At 41.8% G+C, this 19642-nt stretch overlaps 1 protein-coding gene across 1 annotated transcript in view; it reads left to right on the forward strand.

Moving 5' to 3' along the window:
- Positions 1-19642, forward strand: part of nfatc3a (nuclear factor of activated T cells 3a) — a 264899-nt gene that overhangs the window by 173716 nt on the left and 71541 nt on the right. The window contains 1 exon segment of the mRNA XM_084337256.1: positions 18390-18445. Within this exon segment, the coding sequence (XP_084193382.1) occupies positions 18390-18445 (56 nt within the window).

The raw sequence follows: 19642 nt of genomic DNA on the forward strand, positions 1-19642 counted from the left end.
GTATACAGTAGTTGTGCGACTACTAATGATACAAGTTCCCCCCGGTGGTAATCTTACATGTTATCTCTTATCTCTTACCTCTTACATGTATGAATGTAGTATAGGAAGTAGAGATACAGTATACTATGTACAGTAACCATCTCCAATCCCCAAACATCTGAGGTTGTTGTTAGTTTTCTGAAAAGATTACACAGTAATCTCTCTCTGTACCTAAACCTACCACTTAGACTCTCTCTACCCCTCTCTTTTCTCTCTCATAATTCCCTTTTTGCTTTCCCCATAATAAATGCGCATGTAGAGGAGCATGTAGAGGCGGGTATCCCCCCTCCGTGCCGCTGATGGAAACTTTGAATGGGTGGCATTCGCTGCTGAGCCAGTCTCTACCTGCCCTGAGTATCTTGGTGACAAAGAGCAACATCGTTGAGTTTACACATGGCAGGGGGGGGGTTGTACTGAAGGCTGTTGTTACTGAGTACCGTTCTCTGAAATGTTGGAGAAAGGAAGAGAAGAAAGAAAGAGAGAGTGTGAGAGAGAGAGAGGGCTAGGGAATGTGTCTCGTTGTTTGAAGGGCGCTAGACGGAGCATGCTGTAGGAAAGTTAGCACAGTAACAACACGCTGGTGGTCAGGCCTCTGTAAAACCTCAGAGAGTTTTTTTAAGGTTGATACTGAGACCCATATCGGCAGATATCAGTATCGATTGTTGAAGAATTTCACTCCAAACTGGATCATATTATAATATTATTCTCATGAACCCATATATATAACTATATAGAGCAGATGCTATGAAATATTGTGCACCAATTTCTAGCTTCTCTGTGACTTTGCAGTCAAGATAACATCATGGTTAGGTTTACGTTATGGTTATGGTTATGGTTATGGATTAGGGGTGGGGTTACAGTTAGTTGCACACTCACCAATTTGTAGGAAATCCAATAAAGTGTGTAAGGACAAGCACAAATTTAAAGGGGAGAGGGAGAGGGAGAGAGGCCAGATAGATTTGGTTTGTGTAAATGCTTCTCCTCATCATCACTAATCCTTCTGCTTACTGCAGAATGTTCCCCACTGGAGACAGCAGAGGGGTGGAAGGAAGGAAAAGGAAGAGGGGAGTAATGACAGAGATTTTTCCACTTTTCTCTCATAAACAAGAGGGCAATATAGGAATGATGGCAAGAGGCAGAGCGCGGCTTACTGTGGCTGGTGTACGAGACTAGAGATTATGACCGGGAATGAGTCGGATTTCACTGTGTGCACAGAGTTGATCTCACTGGTTATGATGATGAAAGACTGTGGTCCCCATTTCAGAACTGGTTATGGAGTTAATCAAACATGGAGCCAAGGATTTATCCTTTTTATGTGTGTATATTTTCAATAAGATGCCTATGCCCTGTCCTCGACAATAGAAATTCTTACTCAACTAATAGTCATAGGACTTTGTCGACTGATGGATTATTTGATTTCATCAACAATTCTTTGAAAGCTGAGTTTCCCAGATGCAAGAATGCAAATGGACCTATTTAAATCTAGTACTTACTAAAGATGTGCTTATCATTTATCAGGATATAACTCATTTAGCATGGAAAATAGCACAGAATTGGACTAAGTCTTGGTCGACTAAGGCTGAGCGACAAGGTGGCATCCAGGAGAATGAAACTTGCAGGTCATTGCCACCGACACCAGGAACTTCCGGCTAGCAAGCTAGTTCTCTGGGAGCCAACACACGTGCACCGACCAAGAGGACGTCCCACACCAACATACGTGGACATACGTAGGAGGGACGCAGGTGTGGAGAGCTCTACGGAACTGGCCGGATGTATGGAGGACCGGGATGATTGGAATCTCCGCTGGCGAACCCGTCTGAGGACGACCAAATGAATGAAGACCAAACTGACTGAATAGTTGATTAATGGACTAAGAAGGAGCAGCCCTACAACCTTGGTTTTGGTCAAGCGGAGCTGTCCTCTACTAGAGAAATTCTTAGCTGTTTAAAGATGGCATGGAAGCGGCTTTTACGGTATTGCGAGTTTCCGCGATTTTACATGATTTCCAAAAGCAGCAGAGCTTATTAACACTTTGATTACCGGTGATGCGGTGCGCCTTACCGCTGTTGAATGCCAGCACCCACTTCAATGATAGCGTTGTGAACGCATAATCTCTGTCTTAAATTATGGCTATGTGTCTAATCTGCCCGTCGTTTATCAATGACTTGTTTGCAGTCAACATTGTCGAGACGGATTGTTTTTTAATCTGTTAATTTCCGTTTTATAGCATTTTGAAAAGCCCTCGTTTTTCAGGAAAATATAAAGATATCGTGATAAACGGCATTTACTGGAATATTCTGGCATACACAAAAAACGTTGTTATTTTTCTGCCTATTTATGAATCGTTTTCAAATAAACGCTAGATTATCGATAGTATACAGTATGTGTACTTATGCACGCTAGAGAAGCGATCTGAAAAATATATTCTCTCATTTCCTGATCAGCGAGCACACACTCACAGCCACACACACACATATGGGACACGTTGATATATAGGTGAAAACAGATCCGATTACCCTAAGACTGGTAAAATAAATTGCTTAACTCAGATCAGATGTTATCCAAAAAGATTATTCCAATTCCTGATCGCCATTCCAAATATCGATCGCGTTTATTGATTCAGCGTTGGGTACTGTAAATATATATTCCACGCATTTTCCGGGCCGGCGATCAACTTGTGTCTCTTCAGATGCCTCGTCGGAAAAGTAACATGAGGAGGCTGCCCCCCCCCCATCAGTCTAAACGAATGGGGTGCTGTTATCACACATTGATGAAATATGAATTCAAATCGCTAATAAAAAGTGTTAAAGACCCCCCCCCCCCCCCCCCCTCCTTTTTCCTTTTTTTCTCCCATCCCAATGTTAGTCGTTATGCCAATTCCTGGTCGCTGCGCACCTACCCCCTACAGTCGGTCTGGGAGAGTGGAGGCTATCACATGCTTCCTCCGACACATGTGTAGCCAATCAACCGCTTCTTTTCACCTGGCAGCGCGGACTCTCACTGAGAGGGTGTAACGTGTGGAAGGATCACACTACCCCCCTTAGATCCTTTTCCTCGCTGAGCAGGCGCCCCGACCGAACTGTAGGAGTCGCTGTTTACAACGACCAGGACCCACCCACCGGCTTTCCCACCCTTTAACACTGCCAATTGTGTTAGTACGACGGCCGGCCAAGCCGGAAGCAACGCTGAGAGCTGGGCTCGATACCAGTATCTCCTGCGTTGGTGGCGAGCGCCTTGCCCACTGCGCCACCCGGCCGCCTAACCAAAGCATATTTGTGAATGTTATTGGGATGTCAGAGATAACCTCTACATTTTCCAGTAATGGCTGATAATAACTTATTATACAGCATTTAGTTCCAAACATACATTGTGAGGAGACACAGCTGCTAGCTTGCGGTTTCCCATGTGCACGTGACACAGTATCTAGAAAGAGTGGTCGAGGTCCCTCAACTTTGAATGAAAAACGGCAAGCCACTTGTTCTTTTTCTTCACAGTTAGCTAACCATAACCCTGTTACAAGGAGAATGAGTAAGCTAAGCAGTTTGTCTATATAGATAATTATGTATAACTTATGAGTTTGGGAATATCCACACTAGCTAGCATCTTTGCCATGAAAACGGCAAATAAAACCACAGCCGTGAAAGTGGGCAGGACAAAATAAGATGAATAGGAACCTTATGGTACCTTACCCAGCAACAGGGTAGAGGAGCAAACAAAATCTTTGGCCTTTGTTTAACTTCATGTTTGAAAAGATTATATATAAAAATGCTGTATAAAAGCAATAACATGTTTGATGTTGTACTACATGATGGTTTACATGATGGCGTGCTGATTTACAGAACTCTTTTGTATGACCACAGCACACCTTACTGCACCCCATACGCCCCGACCACATCTTCATGTACCTGAACTTGTGATGAATATGCTAGCTAGTGTGGATATTCCCAAGATTAATAAAGAATGCATCTATGAGCACAATACTGTTAAGCTAGCTCATTATTCTTATAACAAAGATATACTTAAAGAACTTTTTTAGTTTTTTATTCAAAATTGACATACTTTGAATGCTAATATATAATATATAATCTATGTACTTTATGTGTCAATTAAGTCAATTAAGACCCTAACAACCGATTTTGAAACAATCATCTCAGAGAGACCAGGCCGAGGCCAGTAGGGCTCTGGACTGTAATGTGAACAGGGATGCCTCTTATCTCCATCAGAGATTCCTGTTTTCCTACTTTACTCCCATTTCCCCTGCTTTGTTTTCTTTTTTTTGTCTTGTCTCCAATGACATCCCTATGAGGACTGATATTGGAAGAGAATCATTGAGTAAAGGCAGACCAGCTCTATAGGTTCCAGCTCTGTGTGTGTGTGTGTGTGTGTGTGTGTGTGTGTGTGTGTGTGTGTGTGTGTGTGTGTGTGTGTGTGTCTGTCTGTCTGTCTGTCTGTCTGTCTGTCTGTCTGTCTGTCTGTCTGTCTGTCTGTCTGTCTGTCTGTCTGTCTGTCTGTCTGTCTGTCTGTCTGTGTGTGTGTGTGTGTGTGTGTGTGTGTGTGTGTGTGTGTGTGTGTGTTCGTTCGTTCGTTCGTTCGTTCGTTCGTTCGTTCGTTCTACAGTTCACTCTTTCTCTTTCTGTGCTGGGCTGGCCCCGGCCCAAAGAGAGCATTTCTTAAATGTAATTACATTTTTAACATTCAATCATCACCCAGTGGAGAGAAAGAAACCTTTAGGCCCAATACGTGATTGTAGTAGGTTCCAGCCCACACTGCTGCTCCACTACGGGCTTTGTTTCATATTTTGAACTGACGTTTTTTTTCTTCTGAAATGTATTGTCTGAGCCTCTGGTAGGAGCACGTAGAGAGTATGTCACAGATGAACACCCGTTTTACATGACTTTTGGAGTCTGTTAAAGGTTTGTTTACATTTGTGAGGCTTGCAAACACTGGAGTCACACAGACTTTGTCATTTGAGTTATGATGGACTACGTTTATAAAAGCTTGTTTGTCAAACTATTCTGGAACATAATGTGAATATATACCCAAGTATGGTATAATAGTAAAAACAAATCCGCGATTGCAGCTTGTACAGTAAGTGTTTTGACTTGATGAGGGTGGAGGTTTAGGGCGTGTGCATCTTAAAGCACTCACATTGAATAGCATATAACACAGCTTGCCTACCCCCCAATCAAATGGAGTGTTTTTTGCTGTTGTTATAACACACAAATCTTAAAATCCCAGAGCTATTAGAGCCTTCCCCTCTTTCTTTCCTTGGTTAGATCATTCTGCACAAAGGAGTGTATATTTTCTGTGTCTTTGTCCACGAGGCTGCAGTGCAGGCAGTGTCGGCATGACTCAAGCCATCAGCGGAGGTATGAGGTTCCTGTCGAAGCTTGTTGCCCTGTGGGGCCCTCGCGTCTGCCTGTTGAATGTCAACACGGTGCACAGCAGAAATACACTGCTGTCAGCTTTCCAAGAGGCATCCAAGGTCATTTGCTCGGTGTGGTGGGAAAAAAAGGCCATGGAGCACAAGTGGAGCTCCTTTTAGCTTTTAACAGGATGAGGGAACCTGCAGTCAGTGTGTCATAATGTAAATTCAATGCAATGTTAAGCAGAGTTATTATGTCAGTGTTAAGCAGAGTTATTATGTCTGTGTTAAGCAGAGTTATTATGTCTGTGTTAAGTAGAGTTATTATGTCAGTATTAAGTAGAGTTATTATGTCAGTGTTAAGTAGAGTTATTATGTCAGTGTTAAGTAGAGTTATTATGTCAGTATTAAGTAGAGTTATTATGTCAGTGTTAAGTAGAGTTATTATGTCAGTGTTAAGTAGAGTTATTATGTCAGTATTAAGTAGAGTTATTATGTCAGTGTTAAGTAGAGTTATTATGTCAGTGTTAAGTAGAGTTATTATGTCAGTATTAAGTAGAGGTATTATGTCTGTTATGTAGCGTTATTATGTCAGTGTTAAGTAGAGTTATTATGTCAGTGTTAAGTAGAGTTATTAAGTATTATTAAGTCAGTATTAACTCATTCTGCGCCGGCCATTTTCCTCATCCTGTTCTAGCTAGGCCACGCTTTAAAGATAGGGATGCGTCACCTTGTTTGTAAAGCTATATCTAATATATTCTATATTATAGCTATGTACGTAGAGAATACTATGGTCATTTGACAGTCAGTATCTTCCGTCGAACATGCAAAAAAGAATAAATGTTTTCATGTATACGTTCACGCGTTATCCCGTGGTGAATATAAGTATCGTTTCGGAGTGATCCGGGCTAATTCCTGGAAAGAGGAGTTATAGGGCGCTACGTGAATTCTAATAAAAGCATTGGCGTTTCATCCCTGGACACGCTACTATTTCCAAATCAAATGTATATAATAGGTATTATGTTTCATCATGAATGCATGAAAGGGGGGGGGGGGGGTCGTTTCTGATGCTTTGATTGCCAGTAACGGCATTTGTTGTGAACACAACACACGCTGATCAGCTGGATCGATATGAAAACATTGTACGATCAAGCTGGAATTGACGTCAGATATTCCTTACCTTTGATCGGGGGTATTCCAAAAAGTATATTCCAATTGTCTGCTTGCGATTTCCAGTATTGGTGTCCATCTGGTCCCGGACATAATTTGGCACAATTTATGGATCGAGTGTGCTAGATGCGTTTCGAAGTGGTCGGATGAAGCAATCTACTTGGCTCCGTCTAAATTCAGCGCCCGGAGGGGTTTAAACGTAACACACGGTCTGGAACAGGGTTTACTGCACTCTCGATACTGCCACCTAGTAGGATCTGGCCGGTACTGCACCCTCGGGGTCCCAGTATGCCTTTTAACGGCAACATACAGGTCTGTGACATTGAATAGAATATAAAAATCGTAAAAAAAGGAAAACCGACCAAATAACGTATATACAGTACGTAGTTGCCGTTCAACGGTTGTCGAGCAAACACGTATATAAACGTTGTTGGCGCAGATTGAGTTAAGCAGAGTTATCATGACAGTGTTAAGTAGAGTTATCATGACAGTGTTAAGCTAAGGAAAGACCAGAGGTAAAGAATTGACTGGTCAGGATAAAACACATTGTTTTATTCAATGTAGGCTGTTATTTTTCTCTGACTGTTTGCTTTTTTAAGGCGGCCTTTTATATTTTGTATCTGCTATTTTGTTACAATTAAACACCTTTGGAGCATTGAAAAGTGAGTTGCGGCGGTCAGGTGGCGTAGCGGAGATTGCGTTCGTCACCAACGCCGGAGATGCTGGGTTTGCGTGTTCGAATCCAGCTCCCGGCGTTGTCACCAGCTTGGCTGGCCGTTCACACTAATACAATTGGCAGTATTAGAGGGTGGGAAAGCTGGCGGGTCGGTCCTGGGCGTTGTGGACAGCGACCCCTACAGTTCGGTCGGGGCGCCTGCTCAGCGAGGGTAGGATCTGGAGAGAGGTAGCGCGGCCTCCCACACGTTACACTCTCCCAGTGAGAATCTGCGCGGCCAGGCTGGCTGCCGGCAGGCTGCACATGCGTTGGAGGAAAGCATGTGACAGTCTCCGGCCTCTCGGACCAACAGTAGGGGAAAGTGCGCAACAACCAGGAAGGGTGGGATGGGAGAAAAATCGGAAAAAGAAGGAAAAAAAAGTGAGTTGCGAGCCCCGCTTTGTTCATGATCACAAAATAACTCCTCCTCTGTTGTTTGTTAACTTGCTTGACTTTTGAGCCACTTTGTTCAAGCTGATCGCTGTGTTTCTCCAACTCTCCAGGCACCTGTCACTGTATGTGTGTTTTTTTCTTTGCACCTGTCACTGCAGACTGTGTGTGTGAGAGGGGGAGAGTGAGATACATAGAGAATGATGGTGGCTCGCTTCATTTGGCACAATCTGTTGTTGTGAATGTACCTATAATAAAAGTCTAGCCCATGAAAATAAGATGATGCCCTGTTAAGCCTGTAGGCCCCCCTAGACCCTGCTTTTCTTTATCATAAATCGATCAATAGAGACCGTATTAGATCTCCAATTATCATATCATGGGGTATCATTGGAAAGCCACACTCATTGGCTACAACCCTGTGCAGGAGTCGGGGGTGGTAATGTGTACTTTTGTACACATGTGGGCCCTTGGATGTTAATTAAGAGGATTATGTTTTTTTTTTTTTTGTAGCCAAGAGTAAAGACCATAACCCTATCAAAACAGAAGTCAAAGTGTATATTTAAATTTTTACCGATGTTTTATACGATTTATCGGAAATACGAATTTATCGAAAAAATGCTAATTATATCTCTTTTATCGTAAAACCGCAAGGAAATGACTAAATCCAGATTCAACCCTGCCATTGGAAAGAGGAGCCTTTTCCCTATCCATAGATGTATGATTTGGCCATAATAAGGTCAAGTTCAAGGTCAAATATGAATTCATAATTAAAATCGATTATCATTTATTACTGTATCTACAAATCCTTCTGTTTAATCATCTTCCCTTTATTCATTTGCTTAGATTGTCTTTACACTTGATCTCAAGAAGGTGGTGAATGAGCTCAGTGAGCCAAATCAAAAGGACCTTAATGTTTTCATGGTGTTATTCACCGGCACAGATGCAAAAATAAATCATAATTTATATTCTCCTTTTCAGACACAATATTTCTGACACTGGACATTTTCAGACACAATATTTCTGACACTGGAAATACATACCCCTAGGTCCCTAGATGTTCCTAGATACCAAGAACATGCTAATTGACCTTGCAGAAGTGGAGCAATCTTCCATTTACTTAGGCATGTACCTTTAGGCGAAATTTCTGAAAATAGGGCTACAGCTTAACAGGTTAAAATAAATATATATACAATACAGTATTATGTCAGTGATTTGATCAGAGGTAAAGCACTGGCTTGCAGTGAAAATTTATGCTGTGGATCTCGGTATGAAGCAGAATAGCCGAAATGGCACAGGGGGCTTACAATGAAGTGCCCTGAGTTTAGATTGGGATCCTTTCAGCAGGCGTGGTATTACAGATGGTTGACTTTGGGTGCTTGGGGAAGCCCTTTGGGTTGTTTGAGCAGTAGAGGCAGCACAGGTGCGAGGAGATGTAATCGGGGGCCAAGTGCGCTGTGAACGCCATGGAACAGAGGAGTTTAGAGTATGAATTTGCTACGGGCTGAAAAGCCATGTGGCACAAAGGGAGGTTTTATGCACTGCACGTTGTTGTGACGGCCATGACTCCTGCCGACCGCACCGCGTCTCCCCCCATCACGTTCCTGATCCCCAACTGCTTCCCTCCGAGCAGCTGGCCTAAGATGTCTGGCCAAATAATTAGATCCCTCAAAGGGAAAACTGGAAAATCAAGGGATGTTTCCCATCCAGAAATCTGGCAGCGTGTGGAGGCATTTGAAAATAAATTGGAGTTATTCCACTGCTCTCTCCATAATTCTAAACAGGCAAGACAAACAGCAGGATATTTAGACGTTTGATTCCTTTTTAATAGCTGTAAAGATATTCCCCACGGGATTTCTGGACTCATAAAAACGCTGTCATCATCTCAATGTCTCTGCCCCCCCCCCCCCCCCCCCCCCCCATTCCACCCTCCTCCTGAACAAATTTAAATTCGGCTGCTTTCGGAAGCCTTTTCGTGGTTCTTAAGCCCCGTCTACTTGCATAAGGAGTGTACACTGACATCAGCATTAGGAAAATAGACTGTAGGGGTAAGACTACTCCAGATGAGGGGAAATAACTTTTAATACTTGTAATAAATATTACACCACGCTTCAGGATGGTTTGTTAGAAAGGTGGAGATCTTCCCCCTACTGTATGTGCGGCCTAATTTTATTATGATTTCTTCCAGTTATCTACTCAAATCATCCCTTTGAATTTCCACACACAATAGAGACTACTTTACTTATACTGAAGCTGACCCCCCCCCCCCCCCCCCTCCCTTCCCCAGATTCAAATTGGTCCAAGAGCTGGCAATTCAATTATGGGAGGATGCGATTGAGTCCTCTGTGTCACATGTGTCGTGTCTCTCCACTCGATCATCCGTTTAGCGTAGGAAGATCATCATCTCTGAGCTTCATCCCTCTGGGGGTCCCTCTGCAGTCATCATGTGAAAACCAGACCAGACCAGGCAGCGTGTATGCTTTTACCAACACGTTCGTGTTTCCGGGTTCCCGTTTTGCGCTCTGATTGGCCACTGACCTACGCGCGTACGCCCCCCGCGCTATGAGCGGCTGTGTCTGTGCGCTATTGTTTATTATTATCCGGCCACAGTGTGGGTTCCCTGGTCGGTGATGATGAGCTCAAATAGGTTATTATAATAAACACTGAATGGAGCAATATAGCCTTGTTGTTATTTAGACAGCAGGCTATACGGTCTTCTTCAGTTGAGTTACACTTTGAAACATTTATAGCGAGTCTTGCTCTAGCAATGCATCATCACAACAACACGGGCGGCTCTACAACAACAATGGCTTATTTATCTATAAAGAAGACAATCCCATCGCTAACAACAAGTACTATAGTCACACACAGACAGGCCTGCCGTGTTTTATGAACGAGCCGCAAATTGAACATGCAGTGAGTCTGCGACAACAACCCAATAATAAACACTCGAAACAGCTATTACCAGACAATTACAACAGCAGTGGTGCCTGCTTCAAATGTCACGTATTATAGGCTATAAGCCCGTGTAGATCTATTCGGAATAATAAACATATACACCCTCTAGCTAAACATGACACAATGTGATCCTATCTCCGATAGAGCGGCTGGTCGCAGAGACGCGAGTTGAACGAACACATCGGGAGGAGAATGAATGAATGAATGAAAACTTTATTTAACAGATTGCAGAATGGGTACAATACAGTACGGCTCAATACACACAATTGTTAAGGGGATGCAGACCAGAGAAAGACTTTTGTCTTGTTTACATCAGGGTCCCCCATTTTCAATAGTGACATTTATGACATACACAACATACATGACATCATGACACATCAGTGTATGATGCTACAATAACGAATGCCGTTATTGGTAATCAATAATCAGAAACGACGTCCTCCCCCCCTTTCATGCATTCATGGTGGAACATGATATATGATCATATGTATTTTGATTTTAAACATATTCATCATCACGCTATAAAATGGGAACGTGTTAATGAAAAAATTATTTAGTGTGGTGATTTTTGGCTGGTGAAAATGCTGAGTGGCTATTGACTTTGGAAAACCACTAGCCACAGTGGCTAGTGAGCCAAAAAGTTAATGTCAAGCCCTGGTGGTGATCAAGAACAATAGACCTGGGGAGTCACATGATTGTTTTAATACCCGCCTGTTTCCAGACTAATGTTTTTATATGGTCTTTTACATAGGAGGTTTTCAAGGTAGCAGGTTTATATGGTTCCACTTTTTATTTGGTAGTAGCAGAGTTGAGCATAATTAAATTATCTATGTTTTAACATTTGACAAAAACGAGAACAAAGTCATGGATACAAGACTGTATCTAATGTAATTGAATATCTACTTGTTTCCATGGTAACTACTACAGTACCCATATGCCTCGGCATTTGAAGACCAGTAGGCGTCTATTTTTTTACCAACGGATTTCCAGTTCCGCGTTCTGCGATCTGATTGGCCACTGACGTTTCTGGTGCGATCTGATTGGCCACTGACGTTTCTGGTCATGTGACATGTGCGCCCAATCGCGTGACGCCTGAGTCTTTGCCCATTTCCGCCTCGAACGGCATGCAAACTACCTAACGCCTAGTTTATCACTGGTTAAGCTTAGGCGACTCTTTCGAAGTTGGTTAAGGTTAGAGTTTGGAATCAGGGCTGGTGTTCTATCGCCCTGCTCGAAGACAAACTCTAACCTTAACCAACTTCGAAAGAGTGCCTAAGCTTAACCGGTGAAAGAAACAGGCGTCACACGATTGGCCGCACATGTCACACGACCAGAAACGTCAGTGGTCAATCAGATCGCAGAACGCGGAACTGGAAATCTGTTGGTAAAAGTATTGACGCGACCAGTAGCTAGGGAACGCTAGTAGACATATGGGTACAATGGGGAAACATCACAGGTCGAACCTCACTCCCCAGGTCTATTGTGATGTAATAAATGTTTACATAATTGGAAATGTATTAAATCTAATAATAACTGTGAATGTGTATATACAGTATGTGTATATACATATGTATAAATTAGTGTATATATATATATGTGTGTATGTATATATATATATATATATACACACACACACACACACATATATATATATATATATATATATATTAAGGCTGTCAAATATATCGCGTTAATATCGCGTTAACTCCCGATTCTATTAATGCCACTAATTTTTTTAACTCAAGATTAACTAAAAAAATTTTTTTTTTACTAGACTTCACTCAGGTGTATTATTGATGCTCTCATTGATACTATGTTTGTTTCTGAAGTGTGTGTGTGTGTGTGTGTGAGATATAGAGAGAGAGGGGGGTGAGAGAGATGAGGAAGGGGCAAAAGAGAAAAAGAGCTGGGAGAGTGTGTGTGTGAGGGAGAGAGGGGGGTGTGTGATTAATAAGCCCTTGTGTGTGTGAATGTAACAAGTTCCTAACGTTTTCTTTCCCCTATTATTTCATGCACACTTTATTCATTGTTTTAAATTATTATTTTCTTTTAAGTTATTTTGTGCATCACTCTGTTTTGAATTTGATGCAAATTTGCAATGCATGAGGGTCATCCTTTTGTGTTAAATGGCTGCACAAAGTAAGCATTTGTTGACTCGCATGTTGATAAGAGTATTAAAACTTGGAACTTGAAAAAGATCTGTTTAAGGTAAAAAAAAAAAAAATGCGATTAATTTGTGATTAATCGCGAGTTAACTATGGACAATCATGCGATTAATCGAGTTAAATATTTTAATAGTTTGACAGCACTAATATATATATATATATATATATATATATTGTGACAGACTCTGTCATCAGATTGGAATTAACAAAATACACACGGCACAAGGTAGAAGCAAGTTTAACAGCAGTTTGATTGCTGTTTAGGGGAAAAGGAGAAGTTAGTAAGATCGTCAGCCAGTCCGTAAGAGAAGAGACGTCAGGCAACCAGGGGTCGATACACATGCGGGTTCTCAGACGATCAGGGGTTACAGCACACAGCAGGGCCCTCCTTCCAAAAGCAGATAAACACAGCATTGGTCACACAGACAATAATCTTCATCCTCCTCCTCTTCTCTGTCTCTCTCTTCTCTTACTCACGTCCTCTCTTTCCATACAGGTTTCACCTTAGCTACTCCCATGATTCTGTCTCTTAGAGCTGTCTCCATTTTCTATGCTGCTTGATTGGGTGGTGATTGCGCTCACCTGTCTCTGGCACGTCTACCACAGGTGCGCTCTATCGGCGCTGATGCGCTCTGCTCTGTCGGGAGTCTCCTCGGATCTCCTAAGGTCATATGCCCCAGTACCTTGGCTGATATATAGTGTCCTTCTATTACCACGCCAGCCGGTCTGCCACAATATATATATATTTTACTAGACTTCACTCAGGTGTATGTATTATTGATACTCTCATTGATACTATGTTTGTTTCTGACTCAAAGTGTGTGTGTGTGTGTGTGTGAGTGAGAGAGAGGGGGGGGTGAGAGAGATGAGGAAGGGGCAAGAGAGAGAGCTAGAGAATGTGTGTGTGAGAGAGAGAGGGGGGGGGGGGGTGTGAGTCCTCAGCCCTTGTGTGGGTGAATGTAACAAGTTCCTAACATTTTCTTTCCCCTATTATTTCATGCACACTTTATTCATTGTTTTAAATTATTATTTTCTTTTAAATGTCCCATGTCTCATAAATGGCCTTTCCAGTGTTTAGCATTGTTTCCTAGCAATGGGGGATTATATCAATGGGGTCTGTTTCTCTAATTCTCATTTTGGCTCATCAGTCTAGTCTCGAGTTCACAAGATCTTCCCTCACTCAACTAAGCCATTCTGATTTGACTGTTTTGCTGACGTGAGTAAGGCACTGGTTGTAGTCACCGCCCACAATCAACAATTCGCTCAACAACAGAGCGAGTGGAATTACTTCCTCAAACACGGGTGCCGACAGACAGCAGAGAGCGAGCGAGCGAGAGGGAGAGAGATAGAGAGGGAGAGAGATAGAGAGGGAGAGAGAGGGGTACAATTCCCTGACTGTATTGATAAGTATGGTATCATTAAACCACTACCGATTATGTACTTTAACTACTGGCCACACAGTACATGATATAGATATGATGAACACTTTCCCACCATGAAACCAAGTCCACACAAATGTATAAATCGAATATTTTATATAGCAAAGGGTATATACAACGTTCACTTAATGACATTTATGATTTGAATGCACTTGTAAGGCAAATGAGTATTCGTAGGCAAATCAACATTGAATGTCCAATCTCTGATTACGCAGGAAGCAAGTATACAACCTGGTTCTTTAGGGAACTATAGCGATGGTACTTAAATTATTATAGCTGGATACACTAAAAGGGGGTCCCGCTGGTTGTAAGCCAGTAGGGGGGGGGGGTTAGGAGAGCCGCTGGCGATATCCCATCTGGCCAACGATTTCTTGGGAGAATTCAGAGTGCTGAACACGGTGCCCACAGAACCTCGGTCCACAGATGAATACAGCTGGGCCCTCTTGTAGACGGTAGCTGCCGGTCCACAACGAAGAGACGTGAGGCGACCTCACTTGGGGTAGAGCGCCGTCTCACCTGGACTCCTCTCGGGGGGTAGTTCCAACACTTACCAGTGTTGGCTGTTATCCATGGCATAATCAAAGCACCCAAAGCAAGTAGATAATCCAAGCCGTGTAGGGCTCGCCGTCGTCCGGGTAAGGTAATCCAATGTGCAGGTCCACTCGTCCTGGCCCAGAACTCCTCGGATGAAAGCACCACACGTGGTCTGCCCAGCCTGGTTAAGACTCTAGATAACGCGAGGATACGATGGGGGTACTGCTCACTTTATAACTCTAACCGAACGATGCACCATACATAATAGACTATTATTAACTTAATAGAAATACGTCCCACTCGACGGTATAGTGCCAAACTATGACAATTCAACTATTAATCCACACGATGTCTCAATGCCATTCTGAGGCCAAGTTGACCATACTGCACCACACGTGTATCGTGGGTGAGGCTTAACGTCTTGCCACTAGGTTGGAGGGTAAAGAACTAAGGGCTAAGGGACTAAAAAAAGTTCTACTTTACTTGCGCCATATATATATGCGCTGTGAACAAATAGTACCATTCGTATTTCGCCAGACGTATTCCTATGCGGAACCGGGCTAGTAACGACATGTTCGTCGGCACGATTGAACTTGAACCAAGGGGCTTGGCTGCTGGCGCCAAGTTCTTGTCCAATGAGAGAATGAAACTATTATGGGCTGTTAGTAGACTAAAGGGATATTCAGTGTATATGTACAAGGAATATACAAGGGATATCAAACGATATACAAATACTATTAAATATATATCCATAAATAAATATATATATTCGGTTTAATCTGATCCTTCACAACACTGTCAAAATATCGTTGCGCATGCTCCCATGTGCACACCCATATTCCGATCCGTGCAATAATATTCACAGGGGTATATATTGTCATTTGAAACAAGTTACCAATGCATTGTCCCGTGGGATTACCCCCCCCCCCCCCCCCCCGCGGCGAAACATTTATTAGTATCCCCCTCAATCTTTCTATCTCTCTCTGTCTGCCAGTCGCAGACTGTGGGTGACTGTCACACAAAGCGCTTATGGGCGGAGCCAGGCCAAAACAGCTTGAAATCTTGAAGTGGAAAAATGCTGCTTTTGAGTACTCGATTAGAAATATAAAACAATGAAGTTTTTGGAGAAAAACCTTACAGATGTGTTCCATAGACTCACAGGAATTGTGTAAAATGTTCCAAATAGTGAAAGAAACAGTAAGATAGTTCCCCTTTAACACTTTGAGCGCCACGCCTGGTTTTCCGTTTTACCGGCTGAATGCCACCATCGGCGCCAATGTTAACGTTAATATCGCCTAATCTATGTTTTAAATTATGGCTATGTGTCTAATCTGCCCATCGCATTATCAAAGACTATTTTCCAGTCAGTGCTGTCAAGGTAGATTGTTTTTTTATCGCGTCGTTTCCATTTCAGAGCAGTTAGAAAAGCCCCTGTTTTGATATAAAAAACAGCTCATTCTGGAGCATTCTATGAAAATCGTCTTTTAGTGGAATATTCCACAACGTTGATATTCGTCTGCCTTTTTATGAATCGTTTTCAAATAAACGCTAGATGATCAATATTATACGTGCACGCAAGCACATTACGGCCGCGCACTGATAATCGCTCCGTTGATTTCCTCACGGACTTTTACAGTGAAACCGAAAGAGGACATTTCACAAAACAGCTTATAACTTCATCAAACTTACTCTGATTATCCTAACACTGATAACATAGAGTCCTTACCTGACATCAGATTGTATCCAACTGGTATATTCCAATTCCTGATCACCATTCGAAAAAATCGATACGTGTATGGATCCAACGCAATACTGTAGATCTCCATGATCAACGGGGATCTGAGGTTCCAGAATGAACTGTGGTAACCCCGGCTGGATCAGTGAACTGGAAAATGTGGAGTACCGGATTTTTTTCCCCATTCATTTTCATTGAGTCCATTCCAAAATCACTTATGTCATCTGGGAGACGACAGGGGGCGCTTTTTTCCACAGTGATCGCCGGCGCCCCTCGGCTATACTCGGGTAGGCTCGGGTGATGCAATAATTTTTCAGATCGCTAAAAATACAAATAAAATAAAATTTCCGAGAAATCTCGTGAGTGGCACGGAAAGTGTTAAGTTATTTTGTGCATCACTCTGTTTGTTTTGAATTTGATGCATATTTGCAATGCATGAGGGTCAGTCATCCTTTTGTGTTAAATGGCTGCTTCAAACAAGAAAATGGGGATGAATAGTTCAAGTGTAAAGTTCAACACTACTGTTTTAGTAATCATTACTATGTAATGTTACAGTTAGTAAATTGGTATGCCCATCTGTTATTAAAAAAAAAAAAAAAGTACAATGCAGTTTGCACATCTTAGTTACTTGAAGATTCTGGACAGTATTTCTCATTAATAAAAATGATTTTTTTTGCAGAAAGCAAGCATTTGTCGACTCTCATGTTGATAAGAGTATTAAAACTTGAAAAATATCCGTTTAAGGTAGATTTAGAACAGATATGCGATTCATTTGCGATTAATCAGATACAATATTTTAATAGATTGACAGCCTTAATATATATATATATATATATATATATTAGAGCTGGGCCGTTAACGGCGTTAACGTGCTGCGTTAACGCTATACTAGTATCGCGCGATAATATAATTAACGCATTAATCTAAAAAAAATATATATATATATATATATTTTTTTTTATTTTTTTTTACCTTTATTTACCCAGGGTAGGTTCGCTGAGCACAGATGCTCTTTTTCAGGAACGCCCTGCTTCACATTCACACAGTTCCATTCACACCTGGGAGCTGCCCAGTACAACCACAGTTGACACCATTGGCCACTGAGCAACTCCACTGGAGCAGTTGATTCAAGCCATGTCACATAGTTCAAGTTTGAAATGATTCTTTCTGTTTTGCTCCTGAGAGTGCTAGATACTGTACTGTACTGGTAATATTATTTATTTGTGTTAACATCTGAATAAAACAACTTATTAAACACAAGTACATCTTATTGAACATTATTTTGATATTTCATTACCAATTATCATAGCAAAACAGCTTTTTCAAACAGTCTGTAATGCATTTTGGAAACGGGAGATGGGCTCATGGTGTAATGGGCCACCTGGCCTGAGAAACATAAGGAGGAAAGAAAAAGTAAGGACTTACTTCTGGTCATTATTTGGGTAGAACACACATATTTTGAATGCCTTCGGCAGGTTTTTTTTTTTTTTTTTTTTTAGCCATTTTAATCTAGATTAATCTAGATTAAATCCAGGATAGCAGATAGATTAATCTAGATTAAAAAAATGTATCTATGCCCACCTCTAATATATATACACACACACATATATATATTACAGTTATTATTTGATTTATTCTATGTATTATTATATTTGTATATATATATATACTGTATATACAAAGGATATTTAACATTTCTACAGTTCCATCCCCCTTGATGCATTTCTTTATATTTTGGTAGACAAACAGTGACAGGCGGGGGTATAACATGGCAGCAAAGGTCACAACCAGCCAGATTCTAACCCATTACTTGGCATATGGCTTAATCCCATGGCTTCTCCTATCATGAGTTTAACCAGTGTGTGTCTCCTGTGTCTCTCAGACGGCCGGCCGCAGTGGGAAGTGGAAGCTAAAGTGATCCGTGACCGAGCTCAAGGAGTAAGTACACGCAACTTTTCCATCGCCTCCCGGTTGTGTACAGCACTATTTTGAATGTGCCCATGATACTTGCTGCTTGTAAATATACTATAATCCATGCTCTCCCCCCAAAACACAGTAACGTATTTGTATTTATTAATTTATTTATATTTTAACATATTAGTCATGTATTTCATCGGTTTCATTTGTACTTTAATAATGGTAATGCAGTTTCCTGGCGGACAATGTAATGCACTGTACTTTCTTTTACATATTGATTTTAATAAACATATTAGTAATGTATTTTATTGTTTGAATTTGTACTTTAAAGGGGACATGCATTGCTATTCCTTTCACTATTTGGGAAACTTTACACAATTCCTGTGAGTCTATGGAACACATCTGTAAAGTTTTTTTCAAAGAAATTCATTGTTTTATATTTTTTTATCAAGTACTCAAAAGCAAAACATTTCGACTTGATTGATTGATTGATTGATTGAAAACTTTATTAACAGATTGCAGAATGGGTACAATACAAAACTTCAAGATTTCAAGCTGTTTTGGCTGGGCTCCGCCCATAAGCGCTTTGAGTGACAGTCACCCACCGTCTGCGACTGGCAGACAGAGAGAGAAATAGAAGGATTGAGGGGGATACTAATAAATTTCGCCGCAGGGGGGCATAATCCCACGGGACAATGCATTGGTAACTTGTTTCATATGACAATATATACCCCTGTGAATATTATTGCACGGATCGGAATATGGGTGTGCGCGTGGGAGCATGCGCAAAGATATTTTGACAGTGATATGCGAGTGCTCCGGGAGAAGACCCATACCAGCCCCGCGTGCCGGTCGAGGTTGTGTGTGTGTGTAAATGCGTGTGTGTTTCCCCGCACACCGGTCGAGGTTGTGTGTGTGTAACTGTGTAAATGCGTGTGTGTTTCCCCCGCGCGCCGGTCTAGGTTGTGTGTGTGTAAATGCGTGTGTGTTTCCCCGCTCGCCGGTCGAGGTTGTGTGTGTGTAAGGCCCAGTCCACACGATCACGGGTATTTTTGACACAGTTTCTTTTTTTATTATTCAAAAAAATAAAACTCTGTCCACACGACTGGTTTAAACCCTGCACCGAGTGACGTCATATACATGTAGTACAATGCCAAAGCAGTAGGTGGCGATGTAGTTCAAACATGAAGGCCATTTCAACCAATCAGAAGGGTTTAT

Source organism: Notolepis coatsorum, assembly GCF_963971535.1.
Source record: "Notolepis coatsorum genome assembly, chromosome: 20".
Lineage (NCBI taxonomy): Eukaryota > Metazoa > Chordata > Actinopteri > Aulopiformes > Paralepididae > Notolepis > Notolepis coatsorum.